Source organism: Limulus polyphemus, unplaced genomic scaffold (assembly GCF_000517525.1).
Source record: "Limulus polyphemus unplaced genomic scaffold, Limulus_polyphemus-2.1.2 Scaffold1410, whole genome shotgun sequence".
NCBI classification, from domain to species: Eukaryota; Metazoa; Arthropoda; class Merostomata; order Xiphosura; family Limulidae; genus Limulus; species Limulus polyphemus.
Genome location: NW_013667020.1, coordinates 114,286 through 134,752, shown reverse-complemented (window position 1 = coordinate 134,752; position 20,467 = coordinate 114,286). Strand labels below are relative to the sequence as shown.

The following is a 20,467-nucleotide window of genomic DNA, read 5'->3' as shown; positions in this document are numbered from 1 at the left end:
TCAAAGACGTTTTATGACTACTCAACAAAGCCTATGAGAAGTTGCCTTTATCTTCTTCTTTTAAACATGAAACGTCAAGATATCAGAAAGAAAAAAATTCCAGAGTCCGCAAAAAATACATCACTAGACGCAGCTCGTGCACCACTATTGTCGGTGGATCGTATTCAACGAGTATTACAATGCACCACCAATGTCGGAGGATCGTATTCAACGAGTATTACAATGAACCACAAATGTCGGAGGATCGTATTCAACGAGTATTACAATGAACCACTCGAGGGTTCACGATGAGCGAGTTAATTACGAGTTGATGTAGGTACGATTCGCTTAACGGGAAGCTAGCTAGCTAGCTTTGTCCTCCGTTAATTACCAGACACACACGCCGATATTTTTCCTACGGTGACGTTAGGTAATTTTTTCGTAAAAATACTGATGTCCGATGAGAATCCGATTTCTCGTCAAATATCTGAAGTTTTCCGATTGATGAGCGTTATAATAATCAGTTATAGCTTCAGAAGTTTATAGCACACTAACTATAGCAAACTAATAATAAATACTCTCTCTCTTGGCGCACCACGTTGGTTATATTTATAGCCGAGTGGAGGTTTTCTAGAAATTTCAGTTTTCCGTAACAATACTGAGCTACATTTAAGAGTTTATGTATATACATATATTGTTGATTCTTACTCTCGAGAATCTTCTACAACTTTGGAGAATAGGCGGGAGTTCCGCAATACATATTTAACACTACAAGCTACGTATGTTTTAAAATATAAACTTAATCTAAACAAACGTTGATACTAAAATAAATATATATATAATAACAAATTCTTTACACACACCTAAGGTGTTTTTTTATTAGATATCATGACTTTTTGTCAATACACACCAACAAACCATAACAAGTAAGAAAGTGACACTCGATAGTAACCAACATTAGATTTAGGATCGCAACCATATTATTCGGAACAGACTTATAACTTCTCTTATAATAACGCCATGGAATCTAGATGAACAGTTTCTTGTCGTCACCCTCATGCACCCGGTACAGCCGTATGAAGTATGTAATTTACGCTAATTGCTTAAGCAAATATCAAGTGACGCTAAACTCTCTTTAATTAGGATAATTTCATAAAATTTAGAAAATTTGTGCTCAACGTTGGCAAAGAATAATGAATAATAACCGTCCATCTGTATGATTCTTTTGAAAACTTGAGCTAGAAACTGCTGATCTAGTGTGCTTGACCTAGCCAATACTTATATATCTGCACGTCCTATAGTTTTGCTGCTGTTAATAAGCCGTCTTTAATCCGAATGACAAAAACTACAAGGGGTCCACTTTTACTTTTGAGTGAAGTTGTAGTAGAAACCTTAGACTGATAGGTTACGTGATTTTTTGCGTAAGCGTGCGCAAAGAGTTTGGGCAAATTTTAGGGGTTTTAGTTGAATAACTTCTAACATGTGGCTTATATTTAGACAAATTTGACATATAATTGTAGGTTATAAAGATCTATCTCTGTACCAAATTTGAGAAAACGCCGTAGAAATTAAATATGTTTTTCTGTCAAATAAAGTTTCCGTATTTTCTGTGCGAAGAAAACGAAAAAAAAGAAAAAATTCAATCAAAGTTGGGGATTTTATATCTCGTGTATTTCTTAACGGATTGCTTTGAAATTTTGTATGTGAAGTAAGAGTCTAGTAGAGAGCACACCCAATGAATTACTATCACTCCTGTTAATAACACTACTGTATGTCTTGATTATCAAATTGCACGAACAAGAACTGTTAATTTTATAATGGGAACCAGATTAAGTTAGGCTTTGAATTTGTTTAATAATATTGATTTAAGTTAGAATTTTAGGTATTATGCTTAACTTTACATTTTTAAAATCTGTTCTTCATACTTCTTAGTGTGTTAATAATATGTTTTCTGAAAGAAAAAGAAAAACATTGTCATTTCTTATTTCGAGACCAAAGTTTTATACCAGCACAGTTATTAAATATTCAAAGAGCTTCAGTAAGTAATAAAATCATATTAACCTGCCTATAAGAAACAACAGCACCATTATAATATTTGTGCTTATCATTTCCATATTTCTCCGATTCCTTGTGTGTGTTACCCTCCCACACCCAGTGGCTCAGCGGTAAGGTCTGCGTGCTTCAAACGCTAAAATTCGGGTTTCGATACTCGAGGAGGGCAAAGAACAAATAACGCCATTGTATGACTTTGTGCTTAATAACAAACCAGCAATAACAACAAATCAGTTATGCACAGAAAGATAATATTCGGCAATAATAAAATCATCCCATAAAAAACGTAATTTGTTTGTGTGTTTGCTTTATTTATGGCAAAGATACGAACGCTATCTGCTGCAGACCCTGACCTTGCATTTCTGACGAAGGCAACCAGTCGGTAGCATCCACCGCCAACTCTTGGGCAGTTCATTTACCGTCGAATACTGGGATTAATCATCACATCATAATACCCCCCACGGTTGAAAGAGTGAGCAAGTTCGGTACCATCTCGTGATCGCGCGACCTGCATATTGCTAGTCGAACGCCATAATCATCAATCCATTCCAGGCCCAACGTGGATGAGTCGCAGTGTATAACTTTTCTTGGAGAGTTTTTTTTGTTTGTAACAAAATGAAATAGTTAAAATTCATTGTAGAATCAAATGAGTGCATAATTAATAAAGTAATTTATTAATTATACTGGCTTATAAAGTAAGTACAATATAAATAACTTTCGAAACGTCGAAGAAAGTATTTCACGTTCTTGTTAAAATTACCAACCTTCCTTGAAAACTTTACTAAAATGGATTAATATTATTTTAATTGTTATTCATTAAAATGTATACACAAGTACGTAACAACGGGCCCTGTCAAAAAAAAAAGGTATAATATTACTTTATTTGTTATTCCTTAGAAGATAGGCATGGCCAGGTGCTTAGGGGGCTCGCAATCTGCGGGTCATGGGTTCGAATCCTCGTCCCACCAGACATGTTCAGCCGTGGGGACGTTATAATGTGACAGTCAGTCTCAATATTCGTTGGTAATTTTATTAAAATATTAGCCCAACAGTTGGCGGTGAGTGGTGATGACTAGCTGCCTTCCCTCTAGTCTTTCAATGCTAAATTAGGGACGGCAAGCGCAGATAGCCCTCGTTTAGCTTTGCGCGAATTTCCAAACAAGCCAAATCTAAGAAGATAAACGCAATTATACGCAACAACAGGTCCTGCAGAAACAAAATGATATTATTTTAATTATTATTCCGAGAAGATAAAAACAACTACATAAGAGAAGATTCTGTCAAAACAAACAACATTCTTGGAACATTTAACGCTTTACTGTATCATGCTATGAAACATGTTTTTATTGTCACTAGGATCGTTTGGTTATCGTTAGCAGTACTTGTTTTCAAACTATTTGCTAATGCTTGGAGAGTATTGAAAAGCTATCTGCCATTGCTCCATCTGGTATAAACTAAATCATTCTTCTGCATATGATACCTTTTGACATATTTTTTTTTTATAGTTGAACAGGCGGATAGACTGTATGATTTCATGCCGTGATAAAATGACGATATAACATTAGTATAAATAAAAATAAGATAGACTTATGTTTGTTTCAATTATTCGTGCAAAGAGATATCCGCACTAGTCGTCTCTAATTTTAAACTAATAGACTAGAGAGAAAGAAGCTTCAAACAGTACCCACCACTAATTTTTGGGTTATTCTGATCGAACAGTTGGATATAACTGACACTTTTATAACGCACCCATTCCTTTGAAGTGCGAATCACGACGTTGCACCAACAGGACGCAAACCATGGTCCTCGGGTCAATAGTCTAGCACGCTAAACTCGATGACTGCCGAAATGTTTTCAGTTGTTAAAAATGTGAACATAAAATTAAATCGCATTTCGCGCAAGTACACCATAGGTGACGCATGCCAATGTTTAACTTTCATATTCTAGATGAGAAAAAAAAAGCGTAAAAACGTTCAAATACTTCGTCTGTGGCATCTGGAACAACAACCTGATAGTTACCTTCTTTAAAATGTAGGCTGCATAATCTCTAAGGATCACGGTTTCCTGGTTTGAGGCCATGAAGGTGTATAAACACAAGTAAATAAAGACCTTGAGGTGAATATTCATTACCACAGGTAGAACTTACCGTTATAGCAACCGATGTGGTTAATTTTTCGTTTTCCATTCATTATGTTGTCTTTCTTTTTTCTTTTCACGTGTCACAAGACCATGCAAAAAAAAGGATCAGATAAACAACCCTGAACTTAACATGTCGGTTGATTGTGGCATTTAGAAACCTAATTTTCTAGAAAAACCACTCAGAACAGGCAAAAGTGTATTTACACTGCGCATGTCATTGACACACTTAGACAAGCAAATCCACTTTATCGATATATCAGGGAAAATATAATATCTATAAAATCATATATATTTCCAAAATTATCTCACTTGTGATGGAAATCTTTTTATGATCTCACACGGTATTAAGTTCCACGATTCCACTTATAAGTCAACAAAATCTTAACGGGCTAGAAAGTGTATTTAAACTTCTTTAATCTATTATCTGTTTTTATTTCTGACCTTTGGTGTTAGTTCATGGTCATTAGAAAACTTCTTTTAACTATAAAACACTTAAATGAACCCAAATGTGTATAAATTATATTTAAAAGGTTAAAAATAGCCTCAGATACCATAATTTGATTTCTCATCCTTTATGGATTTCAGCCTACGCCCCTGTTGTGCGAGCAGAAAGTCTCGTTGGCAGCGATCTACAACAACCTAAGCATGGCTGAAATATCATTCATGTAATTTTTTACTAGAAACAGTAATGGGCAAGCAAAGATTGAAGTGTTAACATATAAATATCAGTCGGGGGGGGGCTGTATATATCATTGATTCCCACTAATGATATCCATGGTACACAAACATCCTAGAAAGAGTGCACCAGCTACTTCTAGTGATAATAAAAAAAAGTTTAGAAATAAAATAAAATTAGTAACTAAAAAAACTATATTTGTAAGATAAAGTAGCTAAGTTTACAGCCCGGCATGATTCCACTGTGGTTGGTTTGTCTTTTTAGCCATGTCTTGATTTGCTTGTTTTCTTGAATTCAGTACAACGCATTTATATTGCGATGTTTCCTGTATGGAAATTAAATTTAGTAATGAGTTGAAGCAAAAACAAAGATAATGGTGTGAGTGCACAGACACGTGACTAATTATTAGGTCTAGTCGCAACAGTACAGAGGTGGGGGAACTCGAATGGACGAGGGTCACTTTAGGGATACTCTAGTCAAAAAGGCTTGGGAGCCTTTAGTATATATCGCATCACAGATGAGAGAACGTTTAAAGCTCAATGACAGAGATTATCATCTCTGAATGCTAAACACTCTCGCAGTATAAAATAAGTATGTTTTGCAGAGAAACTAAGACTATCTGCCGTCGTCCATAATTTTGAACTACTGACCATAGAAAAAGCAGCCAGTCAGCAACACACACTAATGGTTTGGCTGTCACTCTTATAACGCATCCAGAACTTTAAGTGTTAGAAATATTTTGTGGTATCGTGCAGACTTGAAGCTGGTTGACTCCTCAGCTCCGAAATCTAGAGCTTTACTACAGGACCAACCTACCCTCGAATAGATATGCACGAAATAGCTGTTATATTTTACTGATTATCACATTTTTTTCGGTTATTTGGAATAATTAAGTTTTATTTTTATTTCGTAGCCCAGTATTAGAATTTTATTCCTAAACTATAATCAATATATTTAAAAAAAAAACTGTTTCTGAAGCTGTAACAAAAATCATGTATTTTTAACAGAAGCTCAAATAAGTTCAATTAATATATATAACAAAACCACATCGGGCTATTTACTGTGTCCGCTGAGTGGAATCGAACACCTGGTTTTAGCGTTATAAATCCATAGATTTTCCGCTGTCCCATTGGGGGACTTGAAATATAATTTGATAATTTTCATTAACAAATAAAATTCATGAAACCAAGAAATTATACCTTATTTAGCCGTATTCATAGTTTATAAGTTATAAAAATAGTTAATTTGTTAAACAATGAGAATACACTTGTGAACCAAGTTTAGAAGTAATAAACATATTTGTGGACTAAATTCAGTATTAATAACAAATTAGCTAATATGATAAAAAAATAAAATATTTGGGCCAAAGTTTGTATTTATAAGTTACAGTATGGTATTATTAATTTTTTCACTTGTTATTGCAATACCACGTATACAGTTAAAACATCCAGTCAGGTACCAACCGGTTAAGTGCCTAGAACGGGTTGAATGTTTCTAAACTTCCTGGAGGTTTACAGAAGGTACATCAAAATGACCCTTTTTCGTTTTTCTATATCATAGTTAACGAGGTTTTCTCTAGCCCTAAGCAACTTTCAAATCTACAAAAAACATAAACTTTTCCCTTACCCTTCTTCCCCCCCCCCCTCTCCAGCTGTTTGCTGCTCCTGACAATAAAACCTGTTAATCAACAAAACATGTTACGTAGTTACGATCCTATAGCAACGACGGTAGATATGGAAAGAAGAACAGAGTACAAGGTTAAATCTGCTCATATGAGCATTTGACACTTCTGATTCTCCTCCTCATATCAGGCTACAAACGGGTTTGTCTTTTAATTTATCTTTACCTCATATCCTGTATGTTATGGTGTATCCTTCACAGCAACATTCCAAGTCCAACATTTGTCCCACATTTTCGGCTAAATTTCAATTATTGTGTTGTTATTAAAGTTTTCTATTTTTTTCACCCCCCCCCCCTTCGCTACGATACTGGCTACTAAAGAATAAAAGGGGATTGGTAAAGGAAGATTAAAGAGCGAGAAAGATTGTCTTTAGAAGATAAAAGAAACTTAAGCTGTAATAGGAATATAGTGAACATGCTAAAACCAATTATAAATACGGATACAACTAAGTGAAAAAAAAATTAAACAGTAAATGTTTCATTTAAAGACCTTCATTGGGACCCAATGAAAGTTGTTTTATTTGCTTGTTTGGAATTTCGCGCAAACCTCCACGAGGACTGTCTGTATGCAGTTTCAGTAGGATCTCTGAATAAAACAAAAACCTTGGATATAAGATAAAACGTAAACCTGCAACGAATTCTTATATATTTTTGGTGTTAAACTTGAAATATTTGAGTTTTTTTTTTTGCTTCTTTTTTTGGAAAAATTCAATTTTCCAAAATCCCTTTGTTTTTATCTACCAAACTTGACCTCCAGGGCTGAAGCTCCAATCCAGTCCAATTTTTGACGGTTATTTTCATTTTAAATCTTACAAGTCTCGAAAAAGCCTGAAAGACAATCATGGGCGCTTTCAAACAATTGTTTCTCTTCGCCCCGAACGCAAAATTTAGGTTATGTTATATAGTGGCTGCAAAATTTTTACTACCGAGGTAGAGTGTTATTCAATTTGGGTTACTTTATGAGTGGAGTGATAAGATAATTAACACGTGGTTTGTGGATAAGAGAATTTATCGTGAGTAATCGGAAGCTCAAAACGTCATGGAAAGCCGTGAATCTGGTGACGCAGAAACTGGAATCCTAGAGAAGGAAGGAGACGTGACGCGGATCAACGCTGTGACGAGAGCATCCAGTTCCAGGATAAGTGTGATCTGAAAAGAAACATCGGTGAATCTTATAGTTTTAGAAATGAAAAGTGAAAGCTTGAAACTAATTTTTTGAGCCAACACGCTTAAGGAGAATTGAACATAATAATCAATTATTTGATTAAACAAACTGATTGATTATATATATTTTCTAACTAGAATTTGAAGTTTAGTATCTTATTGATTTATTGTGGTCCCTTCTCAGGGCTGGGATCTATGAATTCTATGCTCAGAAAAATTTGGCTGTGGGGGGAAACGGGAATACCCCGAGAAAACCCACCTTCACGGCTGGGGCGCTGAAAGAGATTGCCCTGACCGTGCCCGGTAGAAGCTGAAAGGAAATTACAAACATAGGGTTTAGTAAAATCGAGTATAATAGAATGTTTTTGAAATAAGACTGACGGGTGTAAATACAAGGAATGACTGGTCATAGTCTTCGTCGGAGTCCGAGTTTTCTATGGCGGTGGAATGGGTGGAGGAGAACAAGGATTTCGGGTCGAACTTGGAAGTCGTCGGAGGATTGTTTTCTGTTTGGATTCTCCTGTCTTTTGTTGCAATACGTGTCTGTGGAAGCGACCAGTGGATATAGAAGCGTTACTTTATGATACATGGGTCTTCAAAGTATTCCTCTTGGCCGAACCTCTTGCAGCAGATTTTTTTTTAAAGGAAGTTTTGAGCACACAAGTAGTGCCCTCTGACGGGGAAAATTTAGTTCTGTTCGATGTTTTAAAATATATTGTTTGCAAAATAGAACTATCGTTATATTTAATAAACAGCTACTAAAAATTCTGATTGAAGCTTACGGCAACTTTGTGAAAACCGTAGTAGAAAGTTTTCTATAAAAATCTGTCTTCGGTTAATATTACAATCATAGAAATGCAGAAAATATGTTTATGGAGTTTTTCGAAATGATTCGAAACATCCCAAAAACATTCAGTCCTGTGGTTTTTATTGTTTATAATTTTATTTTACAGTTAATGAAATATATAAGTTACGAATTGATGAAATATAAAATAGCATATCACCAACACCAAGAAAAAAGTGGGGATAAGCAGCAAAACATAATTAAGATGTTCATTAAAAAATCAAAATGTATGATTCTTAGTGAATTAAATTGCTTAAGCAAACTAATAATTAATGTCTTTCTCACTGATGTGTTGGTTTACACAAAAACGATAAATGCTCCATGGAAGGACAGAAAAAGATGAAGGTATTAACATTGTCTTGTGTATTTTATCCATTGTCCTGGATAGTTTTCATTGTCTTGTGTATTTTATCCATTGTCTAAGGTATAGTGTTAATCCATTTGTGTATTACATTGTTCTGTGAATTATATTCATTGCCCTATATATTTAGTCATAGTCCCATGTAATTTCTCCAACACATTATTTCTCTCTGTTGTTTAGTAAATACTTCAGTCAATGTAGTTAATTAACTAATTTTGAACTTATAATATGTATTAACGGGGAATAATTTACTAATACATATTATACAGTAGAAAACTCTTAATCTCAAAACTAGGCTTAAACTTGGGCACCTGAGGTATATTGCTAACAAATAGTGGTTTGTTTGTTTGTTTAGAAGTAAGCACAAAGCTACACAATGGTCTATCTGTGCTCTTCCCACCACTGGTATCGAAACCCGGTTTTTAGCTTTGTAAGTCCACAGACATACCGCTGTGCCATTGGGGGGGGGGGGTGACAACAAATAAAGGCTTGGCAGAAGTATACATCTCTTCCTGGGTGTACATTTGCTCAATATGCTATTTTTAACTTTGACAATATTTCAAGTGTTACGTATTAGAATTTCGAATAGTCCGAAACCGAGTTAAATAATTTAAATTTAATAGTTAAATTGTACTTTGGATTTAATAGTTAAATTGTACTTTGGATTTAATAGTTAAATTGTACTTTGGATCTAATAGTTAAATTGTACTTTGGATTTAATAGTTAAATTGTACTTTGGATTTAATATTTAAATAAATGTCGATATATAGTCAGTTTGTAATATATGCCAACAAGATTGATACACACAGTTTTCTTTTTGAACACAAATATGTTTTAATATATACATAACAATACAATTTACAATAACAATTATTACAAATAGTTATTACAAACAATGATTTATAAACAAAGGTTTCACAAACTTACAAACAATATAAAGTTTTCTTTCTAGTCTGGAACTTCCTTGATATCTTATAGAGGGTTTAGGATGAACGAGTTGATGTAAGTACGATTTGCTGAGAAGCTAACTAGCTTTGTCCCCTTGGCCACACACGCTGTTTTCCACCGTTGAAATAATGTTTTCGTAAAAATGAGAATCCACTGAAGTTAAACGATTTGTAAGGTTCGAAATTTATAAATATTCCTGGTCAAATATCTTAAGTTTTCCGATTGATAAGCGTTATAAAAATCACAGTTATAGCTTTCGAAATTTTACAGCACACTGACTATAGCGAACTAATAATAGATACTCTTTTTGGCGCGTCGCGATGATTATATTTATAGCCGCGGGAAGGTTTTCTAGAAACTTCAGTCTTACGTAAAAATACAGTTTAAGTGTTTACGTACACACATATATTATTAATTCTCACTCTCGAGAATCTTCTACAACTTTGGAGAAAAGTCTATCTTAATTGGGGACAACAATTCTCGTGAATCCTACTTACGAGATATAGATTGAGGTTCACAATTTTGATTACTTTACTTTTTATTTTTAAAATACTTTGTGTGTCATCAAATTTCTGGAAACCTACAAAACATTTTTGTTAATTAGGCAACATGGGGCCAGCTAGATATAGGACGATCGCCTGCGGCCATGATGCCTCAGATCACCTCTTTGGACGTGCAGTGTGAGAAAACAGGAATGACGGTTCATGTTGAGTTTGACAGACCCTACAATGGAATCATTTTTTCGAAGGGTCATTACAGCACTGCTTCCTGCCGGTAAGATTTTAAACTAAATATAAAAAAACAGAGAGGCTCAAACCAAAATAACTAGGCTATATGGATGATCTAACTTTCATCAAGGACAAACTGAAGCCACTACAGACGTGCGTGTATTGCTTTATAATTGGTTTATTGAATATTACGTGTCATTCAGTTACCTAAACATTCAGAAATATCCTAAAAGGATATAAATCTATTTATAAGTTAAGAAATGGATTGTTTGCACAAGCAGACTTAACCTGGAACCTAGATTCTGATCTGGTCTTGTTGTACTACATATACATTAAATTATTACCTTAGCTATAAAAAATCGACCCTAACGATATCTTCAAAGAAAAGAAGTAAAGACTCGGAGCTATAATAAACATAAAACCCGTTGATAATCAATAAAAAATTACCCCTGATGACAGAAATATTTTAAAGGTGTAGTTGTAAGGATTTGAACTAAAAGAAAAGGAGCAAATCGTTCAGATATTTTGTTGTCCTTGTCAATTTTACCTGTAAATATAATTCTAATGCAACCAAAAGTTTACGTTAAATATTCTTTCGAAAGAAAAAATTACGGTTGAGAAAAGTTAGAGCTATAAATCAAGACGTTAAAGTTATTATGCACTGTATTAATTTTACTTTGGTTAGCTTCACAAAACTCTACTAAAATATGTAATATTCAGTTAGGAATTATTATTTTTATTTTTTAAGCAAACAGACCAGAATAATTATACAATCCGTTTATATATTTTTTCCAACTTAAAAAGTATGCTATTGAATTTTTTACAACTTCCTTTGCACCTTATTGCTTTCTCAATTTTATTTGCAATTTCAAAGAAAATTTAAAACATTGATAACTAATGAATATGGAACTTCATAAACCTACTATATTTGAAGCTTTTTCTACTTTCAAACTCTATAAAAAATTATCCTTTCCAGTGTTTTGGTTTTAAAATTTTCTCCAAAACTCATTTTCTTTTCATGAAAATAAGATTTTTTAACACTTCAGAATTTTTTTTTTTTCTTAATAACGTTCGTAGTGGTTTTGGATGTGTGATTTAAATTCTTCAATTAAATGCTCGATAACATATAATCTGTTTGTATTCAGACTAATCACTACCAAGGCTTAGTTGAGCTAAGGGTTAAGTTTGAATAAAGCAATGATACAAATTGAATGATTTTATGTAAATAACTGAAATAAATTATTGAGGGAAACTTTTGCCCTAAAGCATCGATATAAATAATACTAAACCAAATAAAATGTTTTCTAAATTAGCCAAAAACTAAACAAAATATTAATTGTGAATAGACTACTAATATTTAATTAAAGTATTGGTCTAAACCGTTTTCATTCTACTTCTAAACACTTACCTATCAATTTTCTTTCGTTTCTTTTGTTTTTCTCCCCTTCTGCTTTCCTGTTTCACCACTCAACCACTGCTAATGTAGATACGTCAACCCCAGGAGTGGGAGGAATTCCTATGAATTTGTTATTCCAATGAGTGGATGCGGAACTGTAGCGAATGACAATATCGATGGTACGGGCCAATTTGGGTTCGATAACACCATCATCTTTCAGAATGACGAACTCTTTCAAGAGATTTGGGACGTAGCCAGAAAGATCTCGTGTGGCTGGATTTCAAGTATTGAAAAGTTTGTTACCTTTCGTCCATTCACTGTGGACATGCTGGAAGTTAAGGAAGTGTTCTTCACAGGAGACAATGTCGACTGTTGGATGGATCTTCAAAGGGGAGAAGGACCTTTTGCTCCTCCCGTGAACGGAATTGTAAAAATTGGAGAAACACTCACCATTGTTATATACACACGTGATGACGACGGTTCATTTGATCTTCTTGTCAAGGACTGTTATGCTTATGATAGCCCAGAGTTTGAAAACACTAAGACAAGACGTATTCAATTAACTGATAAGTCAGGCTGTCCAGTAAAAGAAAAGCTACTTCGATCATTTTATAGAACCCGAAGGACTAAGAATACAGGAGCTAGCATAATCGCCTATGGATTTATCAATGCATTTAAATTTCCAGATAAAATGGATGTTTACATAGCATGTAACGTTGAAATTTGTAAAAATTCTTGTGCCAGTTCGTGCCAACCAGAAGTAACAGATGAGACTAATCCTGGAGGGAGAACAGAATTTCCTCCGACTATTACAACCAGACGCACACCTCCTCCTCCTACCCGCCCTCCTATCTTACCCACACGCCCTCCAACTCGGCTTACCCGTCCTCCAACTCAGCGTACCCGTCCTCCAACTCGAGGTACCCGCCCTCCAACTCGGCGTACCCGTCCTCCAACTCGAGGTACCCGCCCTCCAACTCGGCGTACCCGTCCTCCAACTCGAGGTACCCGTCCTCCAACTCGGCGTACCCGTCCTCCAACTCGAGGTACCCGCCCTCCAACTCGGCGTACCCGTCCTCCAACTCGAGGTACACGTCCTACCCGTCCTCCAATTCGTAGTACGCGCCCTACAGTCCAACCTCCACCCCCATTTAGAACAACACCTGCTCCTGCAACAAAAGGTTCACATAAAGCGAATGCTTTTCACACCTTTTTGGGTGAATTCGGTCGTTACAGAACCCACGTGGGGAGAAAACGTAGGGACGTTGAGTTAAGCCTAAATAGCCATCGTGAAAATAAAGACAATGCAACGTTATCTATGTATCGTTCTTTCACCGTTCTCGCCCCGGATGATTTGTCAGACTTGGAGAGTGACTATGTTAAAGCACTTCGCTTACTCAACCAGAAAAACAGTGACAGCTACTGCATGTCTGTCACAAGCTTTTTCACAGGCCTTTCTGTTCTCTTGGGACTTTTGACTATTAGTTTCATCGTAGTATTGATGATGTGTCTTCGAATTCGAAATAATACGAAAACCATGAAGTCGATCTCTTCAGGTAACTGTCATCATTCATAAGTCTGAAGAAAGATTCAAAACAACTCGTAACATGTTTCAACTAATATAAAACTTTTTTTTTTATAGTTATCACAGTTGAAAAGCAAAACAAGATAAACAAATACCCCCCAAAAATTTCTAAAATTATAACTTTTCCTCATAAAAATTAATTATTTAAAAGATAATTTAAAATTTTTGCACACATGAAAATTTCATAAGAAACATTAAAAATTATCTTACTAAATTTATTGTGCCATTGCCCCTCCTTTCCCTAAATTTCCCTAAAATAATTTAATAAGTTGGTGACAGGGTTTTGTAAGATATGATAAAGGACAGTTTGTATATATGCATATATATATATATATATATATATATATATATTATCAAAACGCATTTCGTTGGTTGAAAGTGATTAAAGTGAAGTAGTAACCAAAAAACAAAAAAAAAGAGTTTTCTTTAGCTGTTTTAATGTAAACTAAACTGGTTTAGTTTAATCGAACGTCCATAAGTCACAACAAAGTTTTATTCTACAATTGTAGTAGTTAGTCTAATGGTACAAACGAACATTTGAGAGTCACAGTAAAGTTGTCTTTTACAATTCTAATAGTTTATGGTGTAAACGAGCGTTCGAGAGTCACAGTAAAGTTGTCTTCTACAATTGTAATACTTTATGGTGTAACGAACGTTTGAAAGTCACAGTAAAGTTGTCTTCTACAATTGTAATACTTTATGGTGTAACGAACGTTTGAAAGTCACAGTAAAGTTGTCTTCTACAATTGTAATAGTTACTCTAATGGTAAAAATGAACGTTTAAGGGTCACTGTAAGGTTGTTAAATATATATATATATATATATGAATATATTTGCAACTAACTTAGTCAGAAATCCTAGGAAAGTATAAGGTTGTGAATGCTATGGTCATTAAACACGGACATTATTATGACCAGACTGCTTTCATAGGCTAATCTGTTTAATCCTCATGTCTAATCCTCCTGGGAAAAGAATAGTGAAACTTAAAACATATCCCTATTTTCAGTTTCTTATAACGTTAATGAATTAAGTCAAGATTTACACATTCACTTATCATGCAGTTTTAACTGAAATAATAACTTTTGTAGTTCCTCTTAGCATTTTTCTATTCAAAATCTCTGTGAGTTCTTCAATGTTTACCGTTATGAAATGGGCAAGCTGTGGATTTGAGGATCTTTGGTTCGCGTATCGTTACCACAAAAACTCACTCCATACTTTAAGCTCGTAATTGCGTTATAAGAATGACGGTAGCGAAAACAGCTCATTTGAGCTTTACGTGAATATCCGATGACAAACTTATAAACAAATCGTTACGAAATAAGTCGGAGGAAAAATCAATGTGTCGACGTGTTCTTTCTACGTTCGACCTTACTCCTTGTTTCGTTCTATTTGGAAACCATTTTGCTCGCTCACGGAAACTTTACGACCCAGAAAGGATAGTTCAAATTAGCTTAGAGGCGTTTGAATGGTTAATCATCATAAAAGGTTATTTAAGTCTGAAAATGATTGAAAAAAATGGTCAAATGAAATTGACCTTGGGTGGCCGTCGATAGTTTAAAGTTCTTCTATGAGAATAATACAATAAATCATAGTCTAATTGACCTTTAATAGGCGTATAAGCAAACTTTTTTAGAGTATATTGCATACATATATACACATTTATACTGAAACACCTTCAAAACATTTATATTTAACATATTTCCTTTTTTTTCATCTAAACACGCATCTCGAAGCTTTAAACGCCTCTTGTTATTTTCCCTCTTAATTCTTTAACTTGTACAGTTTGTTATATTACTTGTTGAAATAAAATTCGGCTTCATTCTCTTGAACTTTGCATTTGAATTTACAGAAGGCCATGGTTTTTGGAAGTGTTATTCTGTTTAGAATTTTGAAGATTTTTTTTTTACTACTTTTGATCAAATTTCTAAATCACAAAAGTGAGTAACATCTGAACTTGTATCTCCATTATTGCTTTTAATGTGTAAAATAGCAGCAATACATGTGTTACTATTTTAAATTTTCCTTTGCTCGCTGTTAAGCGCAAAGCTACACATTGAACTGTCTGTGCTTTTCTCACCTCTGGTATCGAAGCTCAAGTTTTAGTTTTATAATTTATAAGCCCACAGACTATTTCCATCAACGAAAATAATTGTCAGTTGTTACTAAGGTTATAGTTTTATTTCGTTAGTGTAATAATTGCAGATGGATATGATAGTGAACACCACATAAGTTTGACAATTTCATATTTCTTCTCGGAATTTTTAGTAAATCAACAATAATTCATATTTTGTAAATATGTGTACTACATCGTTAAAATTAAGTACACTGTATGTCTAGATTGGAACGAAGTGAACCAGTTTAATTAACCCTTCTATTGACAATCTAAATGGAGTCCCTAAACTATGTGTACTTCGTTCTACATTATCTAATTGTATCTGGTAACTTTAAATGGTGCTTTTTGTATTATGAATATTTAGTTACTTAACATAAAATATCGATTCTTGTGAATGGTTATGGAACCTTTTCATTGGTCAACAATGGTCGCATAAATGAAAATACCATAATATTTCAAAACGAACCTCTTCTTCAAAAATGATGAGGCATTTTAAAAAGATCTCATGTGATTGGCCACCTCGACTGAATAAGCTAATTACTTTCAAGTCATTTCTAGTACACCTTTTCTAATATTTTCGGAAATATAGTGGACTGTTAGATAGCAATCCAAATAGGAAATAGACCATTTGTATCTTCCCTCAGTAGGGTGATTCGTACTGAAGATGACTCTTGTATGTTTGAGATGAAGGAACTGGTTATGACGTCCTGGTCAATAACTATATTGCTAAAGACAATTCTGATTTCAAAAATCCTCGGACCAAAACAGTCCAGCTAACAACTTTTCAAGGGTATCCTTTGAAGCCCTCATTGTTTTCACATTTCCAAAGAACAAGAAGCACTAGCAATAAAGGGGTAAATATAAGTTATTTTTCAATCTTTAGTGCTTTTAACTTTCCTAACAAGTCAGATGTTTATCCAACATGTAATGTTGAGCTATGTTAAGAGAATTATTAGACTTATTATGAGGGCTATGCTTCTGACTCGATCGATTTGGTGTCAACGTCACGAAACGTCCATAATTTGAATTTCTGAAACCCCAGTTACAAGACGACAGAAGAACTATTCGTTCACCGTTTCCTTGATATCGTTCTCTACGACCAACCACACGTATCTTCGTCAATGCCCAGCTCAAAACGTCCACCAGTGTACGTGATTTCATGTCCTTTCATGGTCTAAATGAGCAAACAGAAGCTAATAGATATGGATGGGACTTGAAGTGTTATTCGTCCACCAAACAGGAAAGTTCTCCAATAATTGAAACTCTTAGCTTCTCATGTAGCATCACTGTGATCATTTCTAACGAATATTAAAGTTCCAGGGAAATTGGGAGCCTCCTAAAACAGATACGGTTAAGAATGAAACATCGATGTTCTCGTCTGACACGACATTTTCTTTTGGTTTTAATATAATGTCCGCGCTATATTAAATGTTAATAGTATTTCGGATCAAGCTGAAGCACAACCAAGAAGGAGCTGTTAAAAGTAAACCAGCCTGCATCACCTACTGGCTCAAACATATGGTTTGCTTATGAATAGCATAAAAGAATGCTTAAAACTTTTTGAAATATTTTTGTGCTTATATAGCAGATTTGTTTAATAGGATTTTGTTTACACAGAGATTTATTTCTACTAATTATTCGCCAGAATGCAATCGTTGACTAAAGTTCAATTCATTTTTCCCCACAAGTAAGATATTTCACTCACAAATTTTTAGTCATTAGCGGAAATTAAAACTATTTTAATATTTTTAACTTAAAATAATTTTGACTTCTTCGTTGATTAGGTTTGAGATTTATTTTTTGTTATTGAAAGGTTTCTGATAAGGTATCCTTGTTAAATGCTCGCAAATAAAGCGAACTAAATTGTAAGTTTCTTTAAAGATTTTTTTTACTCAGCAATATTTATATAAAACAAAAAACGTGTTTAAACGGTCAATTAACTAAAATATAAATGATATTTTTGATAATTAACTGCTAAAAAGGAAGCTCCTGAAAGCTTAAATTAACCATCATCTATTAAAAATGAACTCAATTTGTTTTTATTAAACGTCTTAAACTTTTGATAATAAGTCACTCATTATTATTTATGTTTATTCTAAATTCTTAAATAAAGTCTTGAAATTCAAATTTTAGTTGTCTTGGTAGTTTATTATCTAATACAATGATTTTATTTACATACAAACCAATACACGTGTTTTTAAAAGCTGCGACAAAAATTTCGATTGGAATTTCCAGCTTGAACAAGCACATTATTTGCACATCGGCTAAACATTCAGGACAAAGTCAAATATACCCATCCATTCATTTGAACACTGACCAGAGGGAAGGTAGCCAGCCAAACAGAACTTGCCGCAACATGGGGTCTGTCCGGCACTTTGAAGTGAATAATGAAATTGACTGTCATTTTTATAACGTGTATACAGTAGAAGTACGAAGCTTATTCGGCAACATCATGTTTCGAACACCGGACCCTTCAATGCGCAAATGGATTAGAAACAATAAATTTACAACCTTTTTATTTATCTGTGTTACAGAAAAGATGTTTGATTTTTTAGAAAGACGGGGGGAGTCGCTAACTTTACAAACAACCATGTAATTAAAACATACGTACACTGCCATATTCACACATCGATGTTCTCGTCTGACACGACATTTTCTTTTGGTTTTAATATAATGTCCGCGCTATATTAAATGTTAATAGTATTGCGGATCAAGCTGAAGCACAACCAAGAAGGAGCTGTTAAAAGTAAACCAGCCTGCGTCACCTACTGGCTCAAACATATGGTTTGCTTATGAATAACATAAAAGAATGCTTAAAACATGTTGCCATTGTATTTTGAGATCGTTTTATATAAAAAAAGTTTCAAAAAACATTGCATAAAATTAAATGTTATAAATAAAATACAAATTGGATTTTGGCTACTGATCAATAGACGAAGAATATAATGCTGCTCTACTCGCATAGATTTATGCCGCTATCCTGAGAGAAAGTCTTAGACAGGTACGCCAAAAATACACTCAAATTGCGCTGTGTTGTTCCGACCCATTGATTCTCTGTAGTCAGAAGTCGTTCGTTTTGACTGATGTACAGTAAGAAGTCATTCGTTTTGAGTAATATTCATTTTATTTTAAAGTGCAGCAGGAATTCAAGTATAAAACTATTGAATAGTTCATTATTGGGTCTTTCTTATTTTATATTTGTTATGATATCGGGGCTCTCACATATCTATTTAGAGCGCCCCCTTGCACCCCATTCGCGGATTCATCAGTGATATTAACTACATGGGCTCTCACATATCTATTTAGAGCGCCCTCTTACACCCCTTTCGCGGATTCATCAGTGACATTAACTACATGGGCTCTCACATATCTATTTCGAGCGCCCCCTTGCACCCCTTTCGCGGATTCATCAGTGATATTAACTACATGGGCTCTCACATATCTATTTAGAGCGCTCTCTTACACCCCTTTCGCGGATTCATCAGTGACATTAACTACATGGGCTCTCACATATCTATTTCGAGCGTATTCTTACACCCCTTCCGCGGATTCATCAGTGATATTAACTGCATGAAACCTCAACTCAAGCCGTTGCCAAATTTCTCAAAGTGTCGATTAAAAAATTGACGATGGCCTAAAACTGCCATTGTTAATTTCTTATGTCGCGTTTTGATAAAAATAATAAAAATTTTATTTAAAAAAAAGTGTTTTATTTTTGCTAATTAAGATGTTTCGAAAAATTTTAATAATATCTCCTGTAACACAATATATCGTATTATTAAGTTAAAGAATCAAATAAATATACTGTCTCTTTATATCGTGGCTTTTATAAGTATGTGAATGTATATGTTTGTGAATGAAAAATAAACATGAACGAAAGGAGACTTATGAATAAGAGAGCTCAGATTTTTTAGGAATTTTATACTGAATGTATATAATATTATATTGTTTCCTTCTTACTGAAATTTAGTCTTTACATCATTTGTTATTATCTTGCTTACTTATTGATTTTATCTTTACGCCATCTATCACTATCCTCAGTTACTTACTGAAGTTCATTTTCACAACACCTGTTATTATCCTTACTTAGTGTTCACACCACTATTGGCATCTGATAAGTAGTTTTTCACACCACATGTTGTTTACTACCTGTTACGTAATGTTGGACTATATCATCCGCTAAACACACGATTGTTCAATATAAAATATTTTATTAAAAAGTTTATAACATTTAAATACATCGTTAGAAATAAAAAAGATAAATATATTGATTATTATAAAATACGATTGCTAAGTGTAACCCAATACGATACGAAAAAATGTAATTTTATTTAAACCTCTATCTTGTATTTATGGCAAAATTACTAAGGCTATCTGCCGCCGCCTATAATTTTGAACTATTGACCAGAGAGAGTCAGCAGCACGTTACCACCCATCATTCACGCTAAAGTGCGAGAAATATTTTGTGGTATTGCACGGATTGGAAATCGGTTCGTCAGAGATTTCCGCAGGGTCAACCCGTGTCCTAAGCCTCTGTCAATATCTAAATCTATGAAGTCACATTCACACTTTCTTAAACACAATATGAATTTGATTCGTTGATACCTATTTCATTTGAAAATGAGGGATAGTGGCTCTTTCGGTATTCCGTAAGATGCAGAATAACCATTAGCAAGAATCCACTTTATCAAAGAAGTTTACAGTGAATCCAAGAGCTCGTGGTTTGTGTCCAGTGGTGGTATTCAGCCGGTTCGTGCGAACCTGTTCTTAGAATTTAATGACCTCCACGAACCGGTTGTTAA

General features: G+C 34.2%; 1 protein-coding gene across 1 annotated transcript; it reads left to right on the top strand.

The window, feature by feature from the left end:
• Nucleotides 1-8,137: 8,137 nt before the first annotated feature.
• On the top strand, nt 8,138-13,543 carry LOC106463446. Its single transcript, XM_013923474.1, has 3 exons — nt 8,138-8,290; nt 10,448-10,617; nt 12,058-13,543. Exons 1-3 carry the CDS (start codon nt 8,138-8,140, stop codon nt 13,541-13,543), a joined length of 1,809 nt encoding a protein of 602 aa, XP_013778928.1.
• Nucleotides 13,544-20,467: the final 6,924 nt, after the last annotated feature.

Excerpts from the sequence above, each read along its gene's own strand:
- LOC106463446 (XM_013923474.1), top strand. The coding sequence starts at position 8,138 with ATGGGTGGAGGAGAACAAGGATTTCGGGTCGAACTTGGAAGTCGTCGG. Across the intron at positions 8,291-10,447 it reads ATGATACATGGGTCTTCAAA|GCAACATGGGGCCAGCTAGA; the intron begins GTATTCCTCTTG and ends TTTGTTAATTAG. Across the intron at positions 10,618-12,057 it reads TACAGCACTGCTTCCTGCCG|ATACGTCAACCCCAGGAGTG; the intron begins GTAAGATTTTAA and ends CTGCTAATGTAG.